Source organism: Notolepis coatsorum, assembly GCF_963971535.1.
Source record: "Notolepis coatsorum genome assembly, chromosome: 13".
Classification (NCBI taxonomy): domain Eukaryota; kingdom Metazoa; phylum Chordata; class Actinopteri; order Aulopiformes; family Paralepididae; genus Notolepis; species Notolepis coatsorum.
The window spans coordinates 83,710,420-83,730,887 of record NC_140177.1 but is presented as its reverse complement, the minus strand read 5'-3'; the positions used below and the strand labels follow the sequence as shown (position 1 = coordinate 83,730,887).

The 20,468-nt window shown below is 43.2% G+C and overlaps 2 protein-coding genes across 2 annotated transcripts in view; one reads left to right on the top strand and one right to left on the bottom strand.

The window, feature by feature from the left end:
- dars2 (aspartyl-tRNA synthetase 2, mitochondrial) overlaps positions 1-1,662 on the bottom strand; it is a 116,490-nt gene extending 114,828 nt beyond the window's left edge. Inside the window, exon 1 of the mRNA XM_084327421.1 lies at positions 1,159-1,662. Within this exon, the coding sequence (XP_084183547.1) occupies positions 1,159-1,339 (181 nt within the window). The 5' untranslated portion in view covers positions 1,340-1,662. The remainder of the gene's footprint in view (positions 1-1,158) is intronic.
- Positions 1,663-6,362: 4,700 nt separating this feature from the next.
- Positions 6,363-20,468, top strand: part of cenpl (centromere protein L) — a 48,093-nt gene continuing 33,987 nt past the window's right edge. Inside the window, exons 1-3 of the mRNA XM_084327554.1 lie at positions 6,363-6,414; positions 14,859-14,979; positions 20,081-20,332. Of these exons, the coding sequence (XP_084183680.1) occupies positions 6,398-6,414; positions 14,859-14,979; positions 20,081-20,332 (390 nt within the window). The 5' untranslated portion in view covers positions 6,363-6,397. The remainder of the gene's footprint in view (positions 6,415-14,858; positions 14,980-20,080; positions 20,333-20,468) is intronic.

Sequence of the window (20,468 nt, the reverse complement as noted above, 5' to 3'; positions counted from 1 at the left end):
GTATTTCCCCTTGCGTCTTTCATTTCTGAGCGTGCTTCCCTCTGGCGCCAGTTTCTCTCTGGTTGTTAAGAGGTAAGGACTGCTCTGTGGTGCTAGACATATCTTTGGGTTAAAAGAGCATTATTGTGGTGTAAATGTATGGACAAGTTGCTGGTCAATGAACCAGATTATATACATTAACTATCTATGGTGAAGAGTAACTTTTGTGCACTTTCTGTCGAGTTATTTAGAAGTGACGATCTTTTCTGTGTAACACATTGAGTAGGCTTCAAACCCTGACGTTATTATGTCTTCCCATTACAATCTAAGAACCAAGGCGCCATCTTGTGGCCAAAAAGGATAAGACCAGACATTGATGCCTGTGTGTATTTGGGTTTTCACAGGTAAAGATTGAATCTTATCAGTGGTTTTGTTTATTATTATAATGTATCTGGTTAACAGGTAATGGGTCCATCTTACTAGTGGTTTTGTTTATTATTTTAATGTATTTGTTTAATAGGTAATGAGTCAATCTTATTATTGGCATATTGTATTATTTTGTATCTGTTTTAACAGATGGATGAGTGACCCATATTGTATTATTTTTGGTATTGAGTTAGTGTATTATAAACTCCAATTGCTATTTCAATGTGAATTAAAATGAGAGTTTCTCTCTGGTTGTTAAGAGAACCAAGGCGCCATCTTGTGGCCAAAAAGGATAAGACCAGACATTGATGCCTGTGTGTATTTGGGTTTTCACAGAGAGGGTGAATAAACAACCTGAGATCCAGTCCGGCCTGATTCTTGACAGTACACCAGAACACAACGCAAGCTAAACCATCGGGTTACATTTGCAATTTGTTAAATAACGTTTTCATTCATTCATTAATTCATTCATAGCCCCTTTCGTTACTGTGATGCACGCCAAGGTTGGGCCGAGTGGATTCACTTGGCCCAACCTTGTTGGCGTGCAATGCATCACAGTCGTCACGAAAGGGGAGCTAGGCTTTACACTGAAACTCAGTCATATTCGGTGTATGATGATATTCTTGGGCTCTGGCTGTGTTAATATGTTGTAGGTTTAAGTCTGCACAGTACACACACCAAACGAGTATGTGTGTTTGATAAGTGTTTTATATATATATATATATATTCTGCGGTCTCCAAAAGTATAAATACCTGTAGTGGCGGCGCCTGTGAGCTGTGTGTTGAGACCAAAGGAGCGGCTCAGTTGTAGTTGCTTGGTGTTGATCAGCAGATGTCCTTGACTTGAAGCTGCTATTGTGCTGCGACGCCAAAGGGTGTAACAGTAGTATGCTCCCCTCATCCTCTGCACCAGCATTCTGCTTTTACTTGCCATGTTCGCATTAACACTCAGCAATGTTCATTGATTTCACCATGTTATGGATTCAGTTGGCATCTAACGTTAACCTTGTAGCTAACGTCACCTTTATGTTTGCAACACACGTGTGTGATTTACTTACAGAAAGCAAGGTACGTATCGGTAGTAACAAGTGTAGTCCATCTATAGTACCTAGATCTGTATGGCCAGGATTATTCACCAAATACGTTAAGAGTCCGAACTTATTGTGGAGACTAAACTGGCATCTGTCACTTTGGTCCATATTGCATTTTGGCAAACATCGTTTATTTGTGTATGGTTCCGTGTTGTATATCCACAGCTTTCTCTCTACGGGGATGGACTCATCCTATGCAGTAACCATAACAATGCCGATCTCTTGGTTTACAGATCAGTCACGTTGTGCCCAGTGACGTTAATTCTCAGTTACGACCAAAGTAATCGAGTGGGAATATCTTAAATATTTGGTTAAGAAACCTGTGTTGTGTTATTTATTATACGAGTGAAGCATCGGCTAATGCATGACTTCCTCCTGTCTATATGATTGTATTCGTGCTGTGTCTGCGGGAGATATTAAATTAAACCCGGGCCCGACTACACGACTACAACAGAAAGTGTTGAATCAGAGGCTCCCACAAATAGTGACGGCTACCGTCGCGATCAACAATAATAACAACAACATCCCTTTCAACGACACCAACATCCTAACACCGGCGTCGGGTGCATACATTCCACCCGTCACCGGAGCAGTGATGACTGCCGTCGCGATCAACAACGACAACAACATCCTTCTCAACAACAACAAAACATTGTCAACCCCGGACCCAGCCAAGTCAGGACCCCCGTCAGGACGCGAACCAGACGCGACGACTGGGTCTGGCACTACAGGATGCAACGATGGCTTCGGATGCCTACTTTCCACCCGAGGCCGGAGCAATCAACACGCACGCGCCGCCGCAAAGGAACACACGGGAGGACGAGACGTCTCCACAGCAGGGAGCCGGCGGGATGGAATCAACACAGCCCCTGGATCATGCCCCCCACGGAATTCCACCACCAGGCGACGCCAGCAGATGAACACCCCCCCCCCCCCACACACGGTCCAAATAATAACAACACAGCCCCACCCCCCTCCCGTCGCGGGACACCCACCTTGATCAAAGGATCCCCCCACCCCCCCTCCTTTCACCAGCAGAGGACAAAGGATCATCCCCACCCCCTCCTAACATCAATGAACAAGATCAACCACACGGACTAGGATCCCCCACCCCCCCTCCGGACATCACAGAGCCCCCCCCCTTCCCACAGAAGAAGAATCCTACCTATATCTCAATGATATAGACGACACAGCAGAGAAAAACGGACTACAATCTTTCATCTTAATGTAAATAGCCTCAGGCACAAACTGGCAGAAATAAGAAATCATTTCAGTAGCGGAAAGGTAAATATACTATGTTTCTCAGAAACCAAACTGGACCCATCAGTAACAGACCCGGAAATTGAATTAGAGAACTATTCTTTAGTCCGCAATGACAGGAACAGGCATGGAGGAGGTGTCTGTATGTACATCCATCAAGACACCAAATTTATTAACCGTACAGACCTAGATCATGAGGCTATTGAAACTGTTTTTGTCGAAATTCTATTGAAAGGGCTAAATCTGTTCTAGTCGGCACAATTTACAGACCGCCAGACCAAAATGGCTTTTATGACGTGTTGGATGAGTGCTTAGCTGGAGTTGAGGATACAGAAATGATTCTTATTGGGGATTGGAACACGGATATGCAACAAAAAGATGCACCCGTCTTCAAATCCTACAATAGGTTTTGTGATCTGCACGGCCTCAGCCAACTAATCACACAACCCACACGTGTGTGTGAGTCAACTCAGACTACCATTGACCTCATCCTGACCTCTGACAAGTCCAAGATCGCCAATAAAGGGGTTATAGCATGCGGGTTAAGTGATCATTATATGATATTCTGTACCCGCAAAAAGCTAAAACAAAAGGCTGGCTGTCACAAAACAGTCACATCTAGAGACCTAAAAACCTACTCTAGCGAGGCCTTTAACCTTGAACTGGAGGGTCTGGACTGGTCAGATGAGCTCAATGGTACACTGGTTGAAGAAACATGGCTTGGCTTCAAAACCAAATTTTCAACGATACTAAACAACATGGCCCCCCTAAGAACCACCAGGGTAAAAAATCGCGCTGAGCCGTGGATGCACGCTGAAATACTGACCGCTATGAAAACCAGAGACAAAAAATGCTCTGAGTTTCGTAAAAGTCAGTCAAAGCTTAACATAAGCACGAGCAGTGAACTCCAAGCCCACGTGACTGAACTCAAACTGCAAAGAAACAGACTAAGAAATGATGTAAACTCCATGATCAAAACAGCAAAGAAAAAATTCATCAATGACAAAACCGAGGAAAACAAAAACAAACCGCGTGAACTTTGGAAATTACTCAATAACCAACTAGGCTGCAGTAAAAAACTTAAAACCAGATTCTCAAACATAAACATAAAGACGGACAACACGCTCATCACAGAAAAGCTGGATGTAGCCAATTACTTAAATAGTTTCTTCACAAACATAGCCACAACACTGGTAAACAAACTACCCTCCCACTCAGGGCATTATGGGGTAGAACACATAGTAGCTTACTACAAAAACCTAGGGGTCCACAAAGACGACTTCAAACTGGAAATGGTAACAACAGATGAGGTACTCAAAAAACTGAGCGCCCTCCAACCTAACAAGGCCACTGGCCATGACAACATCCCCTCCAAATTCCTCAGAGACTCAGCAGCCGCCATCACCCCAGTCATCACACACATAATAAACCTCTCTATAAAACAGGGACACGTCCCCAAGGACTTCAAAATTGCGAGAGTGACCCCTCTGCACAAAAAAGGCAGTAAATTAGACCCAGGCAACTACCGCCCTGTTTCTATCCTTACCTCCATCTCGAAAGTCATGGAAAAAATTGTATACGAACAGGTCGAAAAATACCTTGCGGAAAAAAATCTAATCTACGAATTCCAATCTGGCTTCAGAACATCCCACTCCACTGACACATGCCTTCTCTATTTAAACGACCACATCAAACAAGAGGTGGACGCGGGCAAATACTGCGGCATGGTCATGCTGGACCTACAAAAGGCCTTCGACACTGTCAATCACACCATTCTGATTGACAAGCTAAAAGCAATTGGTTTTGATAGTCTATCAGTGAGCTGGATGCAATCCTACCTGGAGGGGAGAGAGCAGATGGTGGAGGTAAACGGTACCCTATCCCCCCCCCTCACAGTAAACTGTGGTGTTCCACAAGGAAGCATACTAGGTCCGCTACTGTTCCTAATTTATGCAAATGACATGTCGTCAGCTTGTGACTGCAACTTGTTCCTGTTTGCGGACGACTCAGCCCTGCTGGTCTCTGACAAGAACAAATTACAGGTTGAAAAAACCCTCAGCTCAGAACTAAGCAAAATCTGCATATGGCTCGCTGATAACAAACTATCATTACACATGGGCAAAACAGAGTCCATTCTCTTCGGTTCAAATAACAAACTCAGCAAGACCGACGGCTTCTCAGTTACAGTGGGTGACAATATTGTCACAAGGAAAGAAGATATTACCTACCTGGGTTCCATCCTTGAGGCAAATCTTTCCTGTGACAAAATGGCATCCAATGTAATAAAAAAAGTCAACCAACGAACTCGTTTCTTGTACCGGATCTCCTCACTGGTAAACAAGAATACCCTGAAGACTCTAGCAGGAGCACTCATTCAAGGGTACTACGACTATGCTTGCACCTCATGGTACCAAAGCACCTCAAAGGCGCTAAAAACAAAATTACAAACATCTCAAAACAAACTGGTCAGACTACTGCTTGACCTTACTCCTAGAACCCACCTCACCCCTGCCCACTTTGACAACCTAGGATGGCTTAGAGTAGACGACAGAGTACAGCAACTTGCAATGGGCCTGGTCTACAAGATACACTACACGACCAAGGTACCCATGTACATGACTAAATACTTCCCAAAGGTCAGTGAATACCACGATCACAACACCAGAGGGAGCTCCACAAATCATGTTAAACCCAGATTCGGCTCAAACAAGGGACTAAACACGTTTCGCAATTATGCCACATCAATGTGGAACGCCCTACCCAAAGCTGTAAAGGAATGTGAATCACTACCCACTTTCAAAAACACTCTCAAAAAACACCTAAGGGAGACTGCAACTCGAAACTGGCCCCTGTAAATGACCGAACACAACCCCCTCCAATGTACAGTAAATTACCAAGTATGGTCTTGTCAATAATCCAATGTACAGTGATGTTTGTACAGTTGTACAGTGTCCCCCACCCACCCCTCCTACCCACCCACCCCTCCTACCCCCCCCCCCCCCCCACCCACCCAACCACCTCCAATGTACAGTCCCCACCCACCCCTCCTACCCAACCCCCCCCCCCCCCCACTCCTACCCAACCCCCCCCCCCCACTCCTACCCACCCCCCCCCCCCCCCCCACTCCTACCCAACCCCCCCCCCCCAACCACCTCCAATGTACAGTCCCCCCCCCACCTACCCAATCCAATGTACAGTTTCTACGCCTAATGTATATACTCTTTTCTTTCTGGACTCTTTTTGTATCACAAATACAGTACTGTAATTGCAAATCTGGTATGTCATAAATGTATAGATGTAGCAGTACTGTCTATCTGTATGTCATGTATGTCATATATGTTACGATGAATTGAAAATGGGGGACCCTGATGTAAACAAGTCGAAAGTCTTTCTCTGGTCTGCATCCCCTTAACAATTGTATGTATTGCGCTGTACTGCACTGTACCCATTCTGCAATCTGTTAATAAAGTTTTCATTCATTCATTCATTGTCAGTGGATTGTAAAGTCAAAGGGCGCTGTGCTGTTGAATGATGCGGTGATCGTCTAGTCGGGCCCCGTGGGTTTATGGGAAAGCGCGATGTTCAAAATAGTCTTCCGGTCACATGATCAACGTTAGCCGATTTGATTACATGCTCAAGTCATGGAAAGTGGAAAAAGGTAACCTTTTTATTTCTAGATTGACCAATATTCATTTGAAATAGCGTTAGTGCAATTGGTATTCATCAATGCACATCATAGATGTGTTTAACTGAAGTTGAATAGCACCGAATCAAACGTGTACACCCGTAGCAACAATGCAAACAAGCCCCAACACGGCCATTGCAATACCATTGTTAGTTAGCTGCAAGTTTGCGTTTGAGTGAAATAATGTTGCTAGTTATTTGTCTGGTAGCTACTCCTACTGAAGGTATTTAATTGTAGAAATACCTTCTCTCCTAAATAGAAATGAACGGGCATGTAACGGTATCGTCAATAACTTGATCAGGGGTGTAAAAAGTACCCAGCAATTATACTTAAGTGAAAGTATGGGTGCCGTCTCAAAATCGTACTCTTAAAAGTAGTATCTGGCTAAAAACACTTGAGTAAAAGTTAAAGGTTCTACTTTGAAATGTACTTAGTAATTTAAAGTAAAAACGCGTTTGTATTGCAAGGGATGAATTTGAAAATGGGGGACCCTGATGTAAACAAGACAAAGGTCTTTCTCTGGTTTGCATCCCCTTAACAATTGTGTGTATTGAGCCGTACTGTATTGTACCCATTCTGCAATCTGTTAAATAAAGTTAATTCATTAATTCATTCGGATAGGCCAGGGGTCTCAAACTCATTACATCTTGGGCCAAGTTTTCATTTGAACTACACATTGCACCAGGTGAGTTAGTTGAAGAGGTGAGCCAATTAGTGAAATCACCAGCTGGTGTTTACTGTTTAGGCAAGGCTGCAATGAAACCAATACACTCACACAAGGACCAATCTTCTTCTTCTTCTTCTTCTTTTGAATTTTATTGGCTGTTGGCACCATAGATATATATAGAACACTAGATAGCTTGCCCGCGCTGCCGGCCAATGGAGAGCGACGTCACTGAACCGCCGCCATCTTGGGAGGGTCAGCCTTGAGTGAGAGTGAGTGAGCTGCACAGACAAAAATACTCATAACTCGCTGAAATATTGACGGATTTACAAACTGTTTGGTTTATTACAAGCATTATTAACGTGGCTATGATTCAAGCGGTTTGTTAAAAAAAAAAAAAAAAAAAACTTTAAAATAATTATGCAGTATCATAACTACATCTTTGATGTTTATAGCAAACCAACCCGTTTGTAAATCCGTCAATATTTCAGCGAGTTATGAGTATTTCTGTCTGTGCAGCTCACTCACTCTCACTCAAGGCTGACCCTCCCAAGATGGCGGCGGTTCAGTGACGCTGGTGACTCCGCCTTAAGCTATCTAGTGTTCTATATATATCTATGGTTGGCACATCCTTCTGGGTGCATTACCGCCACCTCCTCTCATAGATATAGATATCTATGCCTCCTCTAGCTTGACACGGTCGTAACGTTACAATACCGCCATCTTCTGGACCCCTTTACCTCTATCTGCACTACACTTACACATCCTATAAACAAGTTCCCATCCCCTAACATCCTTGCGTACCTTACCTCTCCTAACTGCGCTTTAATGATTCCTGACAGCTGTCTCGGCTCTATTTCCCTAACTCCGTCTTCTCCCTCAAATCGCACCACTACATTCAACCCTTCTACAAAATCCTTCCCTCTGCCCTCATCCTCTGACCCACTCAAGCTATCTCCCCTCTCTTTCTTCCTCTTACTCCCTTTCCCCTCACTTACCCTACTCTTCTTCTCCACCTTCGTCCACCCTTCTCCCCCGCTCCCCTCTCCCTCACTACACTCCATACTGTCACTATCCGTCTCCTTTTCCTTGGCTGAAGTCTCTTGTCACCTCACTTCTCTCTCCACACGTCGCACCCCGAGGGAACACTGGGCTCGCACCCGGCGACTCGCGTCCCTCCTGACGCAAGTCCTCATTCCATTCGCTCCCATCTCGATTTACCCAAAACCCTGGACAGTCTTCCACTGGCCGGGGGCCGGGGCCAATCACGAGGACGCCACTCTCCCAGCCTATAACATGCATTGTTCGCCTTCCACCACCGCTCACTCCCCTTCATGTCCGATCGCCACCCGCTCTCTCTCACTCCTTCCAGCACCATCGCGCAGTCACAAGGACCAATCAGCATGGGTATGGGAATATAAACTTAAGTTGAACCAGGTGTGGGGAACGGGGCCCAGTGCTTTAAATCTACCCATGGACACTAGTGCACCTAATTTCAATGTCCCCTGCAGTCACATAAACCAAAGGCACATTTGCCAAGTTCAGTATGAATTCTAGGCACCTAAAGTGTAATCCTCAATCTCCAAGTATGGCTTAACATGCAGGGCTTGACATTCACTTTTTGATATTTTACTTGTCCGAAAGCTAAACTTACTTGTCCGAAACTTGTGAAAATAAAGGCCTATTAAAATTTTATAAAACCGACAAGAGATTTGGACAATTCTTATGATTTAATAACTTAAACACAGTGTTTGTGTGTGGGGTATATACTGTTACTGTATGATCAGTCCTCCAGCTCATCTTCACTCCCCATCAGCACCAGCTCATCTTCCTCATCTCCCCTCTCTTGACGACCAGGGGTTAAACCCTGGTCTATGCCTATAGTTGTTATTACGGTTTATTACATGGCGTTTAAAAATTCGCCAAAATGCTTGATTGTGATTGGTCAATAGCGCTGCGTTGCCCCTAGCAGCGGTGAATTATTTCTCGATAATTCACCGCTGCTAGGGGCAACGTGCAATAATGACCGCTGTTAGGGGCAACGGGGAAAGATAGCCTTGCAGCCGGACTCTCGCAGCGTTATACCAACCACAGCCTGCGGAGCACGGCTGTGCAGCGCCTGTCCGAGGCAGGTCTCGACAGTACACCATGCATTTGATCTCGTCTTGTCGATGGTGTAAAATTAATTATATTGTTGGTAAGTTAGCCCTGTAATAAGCGGGATAATGTATACGTTGTTGACACTGCGAGATTCAAACCTAAATAGACTCAGCTTTACCATATGCACAGCTGCACTGCATCAGGTGCAATCAAGCCCATTGTGATATTTCCTCCAACGCCAGAGGAGCAACAGAACAACCGCGTCTGCATTTGATGGTGTAAAATGAATTATGTATATTGTTAGTAAGTTAGCCCTGTAATAAGCGGGATAATGTATAGCTATACTCGGTCATTGTCGCAAAATAATTGACCTTCACTGCGTTTAGAACTAGGGGTGGGACGATGCATCGATCCATATCGATCTATTATCAATAATCAAATAGGATCGATGCCACGTAAAAAGATCGATTCATATTGCGATACTCTTATTTTGAAAATCCGGCGACGTCATCGCCCCGCGCCCAGTGTTGTGAAACTCCGTTTAACATCAACAGCACACAGAGCGTCACTAGAGCAAGACTATTGTGCCTATTCTGTGACCCAAAACATGTCCCTGCTGTTTTATTCCGCAACGGGTCCAATGCATCTAACCTGCTTTGCAATCCTCGCCACTCCATTATGCCCATGTCGCGTTAAAGATAGAAGATAACGTTACGTTAGCGCCGTAAGCTAACAAGCTAACCCAGAGCCGAGCAAGACTATTGTGCCTATTCTGTGACCCAAAACATGTCCCTGCTGTTTTATTCCGCAACGGGTCCAATGCATCTAACCTGCTTTGCAATCCTCGCCACTCCATTATGCCCATGTCGCGTTAAAGATAGAAGATAACGTTACGTTAGCGCCGTAAGCTAACAAGCTAACCCAGAGCCGAGCAAGACTATTGTGCCTATTCTGTGACCCAAAACATGTCCCTGCTGTTTTATTCCGCAACGGGTCCAATGCATCTAACCTGCTTTGCAATCCTCGCCACTCCATTATGCCCACGTCGCGTTAAAGATCGAAGATAACGTTACATTAGCGTAAGCTAACAAGCTAACCCAGAGCCATAGGCAGAGAGAAGTGGGGACTGGGAAGGAGGGTGTATTCTCGGGATAGCCCCACTAACAGCCAAAATACAGCTCTGTGACAGTGAATAGGTTATTAATATCGAGGAAAAAAAAGAAACAAACCAAAAACAGTGAACAGGAGGTCTATTTGTATTAAAAACAATAGATTGTTTTTCATTTAAATGTCTGAAAGAGCTCAAAAATAAAAATGTCAAATGATATTTCCATTGCCTTTTTTTTGTTGATTTAAATGTTACTGATTGTGTTAAATGGGCATTGGGCATATAATATCGTCTCATATAGATCGCAGGCACCTGAATCGAATCGTATCGTATCGTATCGTGGCAGACTGTGTGATATCGGATAATATCGTATCGTTGTCCAAAGAATCGATATCGTATCGTATCGTGATGAAACTGGTGATTCCCACCCCTATTTAGAACACAGTGTCAGTCAATTATTTTGCGACAATGACCTCGTAGCTATACATTATCCCTTACATAGTTGTTATTACGGTATAGTTGTTATTGCCATAAAAAACACTATTCAAAGAAATAATTGTATTTTTATTTGAAATAATTTATTTTAACAATAGGCACATTAGATCAACAGGTAACAACAAAACAATAACAATATTGTAACACCTTTCTTATTTTTTTTTTTTATCCACTTTTTTCTCCCATTTTCTATATTTTCTCCCATCCCAATTTCGTATCATCCAATTCAACCCTCCCCTGTCACGAACGCTGTTTCTTGCCTCCCACAAGCCGGCTGCAATGTGGACTAAGTCATACATAGCACAAGTCCCCTCCGGTACTTGAGGTAACAATTTCGCATCTTTTCACCTGCGCAGCTCGATCTCTCGAGGCTCACGCTGCCCCCGACACTTTCTGATTCTACTGCGCAGGCGCACCAACCGACCTGTAGGAGTCGCTGTCCACAACGCCCGATCCCCACCCATCAGTTTCCCACCCCCTAATACGGCCAATGTGTATTAGTATGAACGACCAGCTAAACTGAAAGCAATGTGGAGCGCTGGGCTCGAACAGGCGAGCCCAGCGTCTCCGCATTCGTGGCGAGCGCCTTGCCCACTACGCTACGTAGCCGCCCACGTAACACCTTTCTTATATTATTGTCAGAGTAATACTGTGGGCTAGATCCACAAAGAATGGATTGCACAGAGCAAGTTGCACCCTTACTTAAAATTCATTATGAATTGAAGATGGGGGACCCTGATGTAAACGAGACGAAAGTCTTTCTCTGGTCTGCTTCCCCTTAACAATTGTGTGTATTGAGCCGTACTGTATTGTACCCATTCTGCAATCTGTTAATACAATTTTCATTCAATCAATCACCGCGCAGATTGAATGAACATTTTATTAACAGATTGCAGAATGGGTACAATACAGTACGGCTCAATACACACTTGTTAAGGGGATGCAGACCAGAGAAAGACTTTCGTCTGGTTTACATCAGGGTCCCCCATTTTCAATTCATAATGAATTGTAAGTAAGGGTGCAACTTGCTCCGTGCAATCCATTCTTTGTGGATCTAGCCCTGTGTGTGAGAGAGAGTGATGATGAATGAGAGAGCGAGCATCAAATCTCAGTCAGTTGCCTTCAGTCTTTGTTTCTGTAGAGAAAGAGAAAATAAATTGATTTAGTGAAAAGGCTCCCAGGTGGAAATATTTCACAATCATTATGACATACAAATAAAAAAAAAAAAAAAAAATATTGTTAGTGTTAATGATGTCTTGAAGATTATTATGGATATTTGCAACTCTATTCTTTTAAGGACTGATGGGGTATGAAGTAATAAAACATGTAGTGAAAAGTACAGAAATCCAAACTGGCATTTTCGGTGGCAGCGTAGTCATACAACAGACACTGTGATGTATTGGGTAGGGTAGGGATGTCCGATATTATCGGCCTACTGATATTATCGGCCGATATTGGCATTAAAATGTGATATCGGAAAATATCGGTATCAGTTTTCAAATTTTTTATTTTATTTTTTTAATTTTTTTTACATTTCTATAACCTTTATTTACCCAGGCAAGCAAGTAAGAACAAATTCTGGTTTTATTTATTGTAAAAAGTATGCATAATGTTGTGTTAATTCCACAACAAGAGATATGTAATGTTAATTACCTGAAATTATTCAGTTTTTTGGGAGGGGGGGGACCCTGCATATATCGGTATCGGTTGATATCGGTATCGGAAATTAAGAGTTGGACAATATCGAGCATCCCTAGTATTGGGTTTGCGTTTGAGCCTCTTGGATGCCGTATTTGAGTGATCACAAGTGCGTCACACTAGGTCCGGAAGTCAAGACAAACACAGTTGTACGCTGGACACCGATCTATCAAGCTAGAATACTAACTAGCAGCTGACTACTGTATACAGTTCCAATAGACTAACATTACACCTCTGTGATTTTAATGCGTCCTTACCTTAGACTCGAGGGTTGTACTAGGGTTGGATGCAGTTCCCTGTTGGTCAGTCTGTGTCTGTTCTCCATCCTCTTCTGTTGTATTTAACGTTATCCTCTTCAAATATCGCAGCATGTTTCCAAGTGCTCCCTTGACTGAGAGAATGGCCAGTATCACAGGAACTTTTATTAAACATTCTGATATTTTCGCGGGTCTCGTGCCACTGTCAACTACTAAGCGAGCAGCCGAGCACTCAGAAGACGCTCACCGTTTGTCCGGGGAACAAGTAATATTGACGTACAGAGATTGAGAGTTTCCAGTGTGAGACAGGCACTTTCTGATCAGATGGAATAACGTTACTATTCGTTTGGGGAATATATATATATATATATATATATATATATATATTCTTTTTTACTTGTCCGTTCGGACAAGTTAAATTGTATTATGCTTGTCCAACAATTATTTTTTACTTGTCCCGGACGCGTGTATGCTTTTACCAACCCAGTTGTGTTTCCGGGTTCCCGTGATTGGCCACTGACGCACACGCGTACGCCCCCCTCGCTATGAGTGACGCCCCTCGCTATGAGTGAACAGCTGTTTCCGCGCTACACGACTGTGTTGACAGAGCTCTCATATTTGCGAATGCATAAACTATATCTTAAATTATGGCTATGTGTCTAATATGGCCGTCGCTTATCAATGACTTGTTTGCAGTCAACATTGTCGAAACGGATTGTTTTTTAATCGGTTCATTTTTACGGATTTTTTTATTAATCACAGGACAATAACAGAAATAATAATAACAATAATGACAGTCCAGTAATTAAATCAGAATGAAAGTAGACTAAATGACATAAAAATAATAAATACAATACATGGGCTCGCGCTCGCTCTCCCCCCCCCCCCCCCCCCCCCCCCCAACCCCATGTCAGAGACGAAGCCTCTCGACGTCTCCTTGTCATAAAAGAATTTGTGAAACATGTGGTGCTCAAGTGGAACATCTAATGGGACTCCGTGAGCCTTCAAAGCTGCTCTTATTTGTAAATAGAAGAAAAAAGTGGAACTGGTGAGGACAGGTCAAATCTGTTGGATATATCTCAAAGACTGCGGAGACCATAGTCATCGAAGATATCCCCCAATGTGTGTATGTCTTTCAAATGTTAAATGATAAATGATTAAATGATACACACTGAAATCTATGCTCTCTCATCCTGCTTTCCGCAACTCCTATACTTCCTGAGTAACTTGCCCAACACGGCTTAATGGTTGTTGACTGCAAACAAGTCATTAATAAGCGACGGCCATATTAGACACATAGCCATAATTTAAGATATAGTTTATGCATTCGCAAATATGAGAGCTCTGTCAACACAGTCGTGTAGCGCGGAAACAGCTGTAAACTCATAGCGTGGGGCGTCACTCATAGCGAGGGGGGCGTACGCGTGTGCGTCAGTGGCCAATCACGGGAACCCGGAAACACAACTGGGGTTGGTAAAAGCATACACGCGTCCCGGACGGCGGATGCATGTATATTTTCCCTAACGGACTTTCACTTCCGCGTTCGGGATGCGCGATCTGATTGGCCACTGACGTTTCTCTCAGCGCCAATCGCGTGGCGCCTAGTTCTATCACTGGTTAAGCTTGGCGACTCTTTCGAAGTTGGTTAAGGTTAGAGTTTGTCTTAGAGCACGGCGATAGACCACCAGCCCTGATTCCAAACTCTAACCTTAACCAACTTCGAAAGAGTCGCCAAGCTTAACCAGTGATAGAACTAGGCGTTAGCTAGCTAGCAGGCTGTTAGAGGCAGAAATAGGCGTCACACGATTGGCGCTGAGAGAAACGTCAGTGGCCAAGATCGCGCATCCCGAACGCGGAAGTGAAAGTCCGTTAGGGAAAATATACAAGCCTTAATGTCGAGCCCTGACATGTCGAATGTACACATTACCATAATACAGTATTCTCTTCAAATATTAGGAGCATTTTAGTGCAACAACCTGCACTGCAACTGAAAGTGAATGACATGAAACCAAATACTACAAAATTACCCAACAATTTGTACACACACAAAATAAATAAATACATGGATATAAGGGGTGTGTGTCTTCCTCTTTAGCACGACGAAGACCCCAGAGCAAAGGAAGAGCTACAGGCGGTCGTACCGCAGCATCGCTGCAGAAGATGCACGTTCCCAGAGCACCAGCAGAAGAGCTTCAAGGCCCCGCCGTGATATTACTGTGAGTAAACCAAGGAAGAAAGTAATGAGAGCTTGAGCTAGCATGGAGGAGAGTTGAGCATTCCCGAGGTGCTGTGGGCATAACTTGATGAAACGCCAGTGAAGGGAGGTGCCCACTTGATAACCATGCTGATATGCTGGCTCTCACTTTCTAATAGAGAGACTCGGTGATGTTTGATATCAGAGTTGAGGATCACTCATTGATATAGGTATTGGAGTGGTTAAATCAGACTATTATTAATTAAAGAAAAGGGTGATATCTATACCCACATCTCTGATATCAAAAGAACATGCAGACCTTAATCCAGTCAATCAAATCACGAATTGCGTATGTAAATATTTCTATTTTAAGCTTTTCTTTCAAAGCTAAAGATTTCAATGGACTTTTATTAAGCAAATTAACCATCAGATTACCATCACATTGTTTAACATTTTGGATTACTATGTGATTGTTACACCCAAGCCAAGAAGTTTTATTTCACATTAATAAGAGAAAAGTACCAAACTGTCGTGGACATCAAATGTCTACCCCTCCCATCCCCATTGTCCCCTATCCTGTGTCCACCCCCCCCCCCCCCCCACACTAATTTGACCTATCATATGGGGCTCCCCCCCCCTTTCTTTTTTTTACTATAAAGTCCCCCTCCCCACAAGATTCCTTCTTCTCTACCTGGATAATTTCAGCTGATCACCTGTGGCGGAAGCCTCAGCCATGTATCTAACTATCTTGTATATATTCTATCTATCTGGCTAATAAACCTTATTAACCGGACCTCAGTGGACTGAGTACGTTCTTTATGATATTCACAATATCCTACACTACCTATCTACACGCTAGGTTGTGGTGTCCATTAGGGGCCATGTGGTAGGGTATGTACTTGTAGCATCTGCATTGTCAATACCTGGGCCCTCATTTATCAACAGTTCTTAGAAAGTCTTCTACTTTCGTTCGTAAGCACAGAATTTAGAATGTGTGCACGCACAAAAAAAACGGGTTTTATCACACGTGCGTACACGGGTCGTACGCACACCTGTCTTGATAAATATCACTTTGATCCTACGCTGGAGCTTGTGCATGGTTTTAAGTATTTGCATACCAGAACCGCCCCGATTATCCATATATGGTCATGAAACACCCCCATGGGATGTGAAATAATGGTCTAACCCGAGCGAACTCTGAGAGACTTCACCGAGAGCGAGATTGATCACCGAGGTCCAACCAACAAATTGAACATATACAGCATTTCCCGTTGTGAACAATCTTATTTGGAAACATGACACACAGAATAATAGTATTTAGCGTTTTATTTTAAACAATATTTAATCGTATGATTATAGATATTTTTAGAGAATAACTAAATCCAATGAAGTTGCCAAGTTCACAGACAACTCCGCTGAGGAGGAGGGAGCGTGTAGACCAGGGGTGGCCAACCCGCGGCTTGCGAGCCGCATGCGGCTCTTTGCCCGTCAATGTGCGGCTCTTCCATCCATAAAAAAAAAAAAAAAAATTAACTTTTTTTTTTTTTAACTTTTTTTTTTATGTCACTCATTCCATAATGATGTAGAATAAACATTTACAATTTTTTTTTAAATGGTCCATTTGCATGTTCTTGGTATCTGAATCTAGGGACATATATGGATCAGTGTCAGAAATAGTGTGTCTGTTACTAGGCTTGAGTAAATTGTAATGAACCAAAGGAGAATATCAATTCTATTTAAAAAAATATATATCTTTGACTGTGAATAACACCATGCTAAAATTGACCAGACCTGAAAAATCTAAGCAAATGAATAAAGAGAAGATGATTAAACAGAAGGTTTTGTAGATACAGTACTGAATTCTGCCATCTTTTTTATAATGTAAATTTCTCCACAATTTTTCATCATATTGCAACACCGTTTTTTGCAAGACGTTCACAGAAAGGTAGAGAAACTAACTGCGTTCCGTTTTATGGCAATAACGTTCAGGTTTGTGGGAGATAATCCCAAAAAATAAGAGAAATTAAAAAGTAAATCCAGAAGTCAGATGATTGACAGGGGCTGGTGTGAGCTGGGTAGGGTAGTTTTTCTAAATTTGAAAGCCCTGAGTCTCTTTCTTCAAAAGACTACACTCACTTTTGGATGTGCCACTTCCTCCTGTCAATATGCGCCGGTTTCCGACTCAATGCCCTGAGATTTCTATAATCTTATATTTCACTAATAACAGTTAAAATAATTGGTAAACAAACGTAATGCTGAAAATATACACTTTTACTGTATATCTCGGGCTTAAGAGGTTAACACTGTGAGGCCCAAATTAAAAAGACATTAGCAACTTCAGAGGCCAGAGGGTGGGACATATAAACACATTTACTATCAAATAGCATTGCAAGTCTGAACAACAGGACCAATTGACTATACATGTGCTTAAAGGGGAACTATCTTATAAATGGCCTTTGTCAGTGTTTACCATTGTTTCTTAGCTATGTGGACTTATATTAATAGGATCTATGTCTCTAATTCTCATATTGGCGCATTCTTCCAATTCTCCTCTCACAATATTCACCCTCACTGAACTGAGTCATCTGAAAATGTGCATATCTGTGATGTCAGAGATTTCTCAGCTGCATAATAATGTGGCAGTTGATGTGGCAGTTGGCACCAGGCCACACAGTGGTTGGAGCCCAGCCTCAAAACGGCTTAAAATCTTGAGGTAGAAAAATGCGGTTTTTAGTACTTGATTAGAAATACAAAACAATGCATTTTTTTTTTTTGAAAAAAACCTAGGTGTTCCATAGACTCACAGGAATTGTGTAAAAGTGCCCAAATAGTGAAAAAAATAGTAAAACAGTTCCCCTTTAAAATTCTTTAAATAAACATTATTTTTTTAAATGGCTAAAAGTGATTTTGTAATTTTGCAACCGTGGGTCTCACAGGGTACTTTTAACCCTGTGAGGCCCAAATAAAAAAGACATTAGCAACTTCAGAGGCCAGAGGGTGAGACCTATAAACACATGAAGGGTGCCGTGACTGAAAAAAAAGGTTGAGAAACGCTGGTATATGGTGTGGCTCTTTGTGGTACCACAGTAATTTTTGTGGCTCTTAGTCTCTGACTGGTTGGCCACCCCTGGTGTAGACTATCTTCGGTGCGCCGGGAGCCAAGGATGTTGACTGACCCAGTCCTGCTACAGAACCAGCACATTGACAGAAATAAATGACAAGCTGACCCGACATTAAGCACTGTAATGACTGAAATTAAATCAATTTCAGCAGGCCAACTCTGCGCTCTACAATGCCTATTATGTGCGCTCGTCATCATGAGCCCGTGGTTCTGGTCAGAGTCATTATGGCTTCAGTGGATAACCCTGATCTGCATTTAAGTGATGTTTTATATACCCCAGTAATAACATTACAATTGAATTAAATACAATTAGGCCTGAATGAGACTCCGGCCACCGGAACATTATCAGCCAAAATGCGCATCGCAGATTATCTGTACATTGACCGAGTGGAATCCCGTTCACATTACTGGATTTGTTTATTGATGGAGCATTGAAAGCTATATGGGTACAGTCTATATATTGCTCCGATGATGTTGGGTAACCTGGCGTAAAATCCTCTCTTGGCCTCCTGTTATTGATATATGGATATTGTATGTAGTTGGTGGGGTTGGGGAAATTAGACATCCAACACTGCGTTTTGCTCCACGCTCCAATGTGGGTCTCAAATTGCGGTACAAATCAAGGAGAATGTGTCTCGGGTAGCGAACTCTACTCAATATTATTTTGTTCTCTCTCTCTGCAAATAGACATGCCCTATATCTCTGAAAACATCTGAGCGCACACCGGAGAAGTATTCCTATAATAACACTATGAACCAGGCTGAATTCATTCGGAAATACCTATTCCACATGCTATTTAGGGTTTGACAATAATTAGACTACTATCGCTATTTCACAATGAACTATAATGAATTGCGGTTCATTCAGAACACGCGCCAGTGTCGGGAGTAATGCACGGAAGCTTATTTCCGCATTGAAACATGCATGAAACTGAGGAGCGCATATGCCGTCCGTCTGCAGTAACGATATTCTACCACCGGGCGTCAGCTACGCATGCTCCGAGCTGTGCATAGATATAAGCACAAAGTCAAGCACAAGTTCAAATTGATAAGTCCCACACTTTGCTTAGAAATGATCGTACGCACGGGTTAAGCACATATCTGTGCGTACGCAACGTTGATAAATGAGGGCCCTGGAGCTCACATCAAGGGGCATGGACCGGTTGAATTTGGCAATGCTGTTTGGGGGCCGTTGTGGTCCACATAATGCATTCATACTAGTGCATAGTTCCATAGTATAATCAATAGGCATGTTAGACTTTCTTTTGGCAATGGGACTGGGTTTCTTCATTGTTACACTGTACAATGAAAACCATACTTTGCTAGTCCCCCCTTCACACAGAAGCACAAAATATAGACTTAAACTACTGACATAGTAACAGTATTGCACATTCAGTTCACAGTGTAGTGGTAGAAGGCTATAAGGTGCACTATGCATTGTTGCAAATAATGGTAGTGGAGGTGACAATGAAGTCACAGCAGCAGTCAGTGTCTGTGTAGCGTTCACAGTTCAATCAGTAGGGGGGGGGCTTGTTGAGGTGGCTGTAGCATGCCCAGTTCACTCGTGCCCATTCTTACTTGGAACACATTCTAGTGTCTTTCTTGAGTCATGTTGAATTGTTCTCTCTCTCCATTCCTCTCCACACACAAGCACACATGAACATACACCACACATCCTCACTTGCACTCTCACACACAAATACACTACAAAAAAGGTCACTTTAAAAAACGTAACTGTATATTATTGTATATAGTACTCATTACCTTTCATTCTTAGCATTGCTTGCTTAGCAAAGCTTAGCATTGTATTTCATTCTTATTACTTTGTATCATGTCTTTTTGCACAATCAAGGCGGGCAAGGCCACCTTCATTTCACTACATGTATCTTGAATCCTCCTCTCCACCCTACCCTGTCCAACATCATCCTACCTGCTCTGTTAAAAACTCCTCTACCATTTCCTCTTCATTCCCTCATGTTGTTCTCTTCTTCTCTCCTCCGCAGGAGAAGGTCGACCCGGAGCAGCTGGCCTTGCTGTTGAAGAGGGAGTGGCAGCTGTCGTACGTCACGCCGCTCTATGGCTTCAGGCACACCCAGCTGAAGGCCTACTCCAGGCAGCTGTCTGTGTTCATCGTGGCTGAGAGGCAGCAAGGCCTGGCTGTGGAGGTAGGACTGGAGACCAGCTTCAAGGTGTCCTTCTCTGTGGTCCCGGGGATGGCAGAGACAGGTGACGACGCAGAGACTGTCTTCATACAGGTAAACACAAATGTTCATCACGCACGCCGCGGCACTTTGCGAGCGTCTACTGGCTCGGGCTGCATTTTTCGTCGAACATATAATATACCGTTCGAAACATCTATTTGCCGCGGTTCGAACGCCACCTCACTCTACC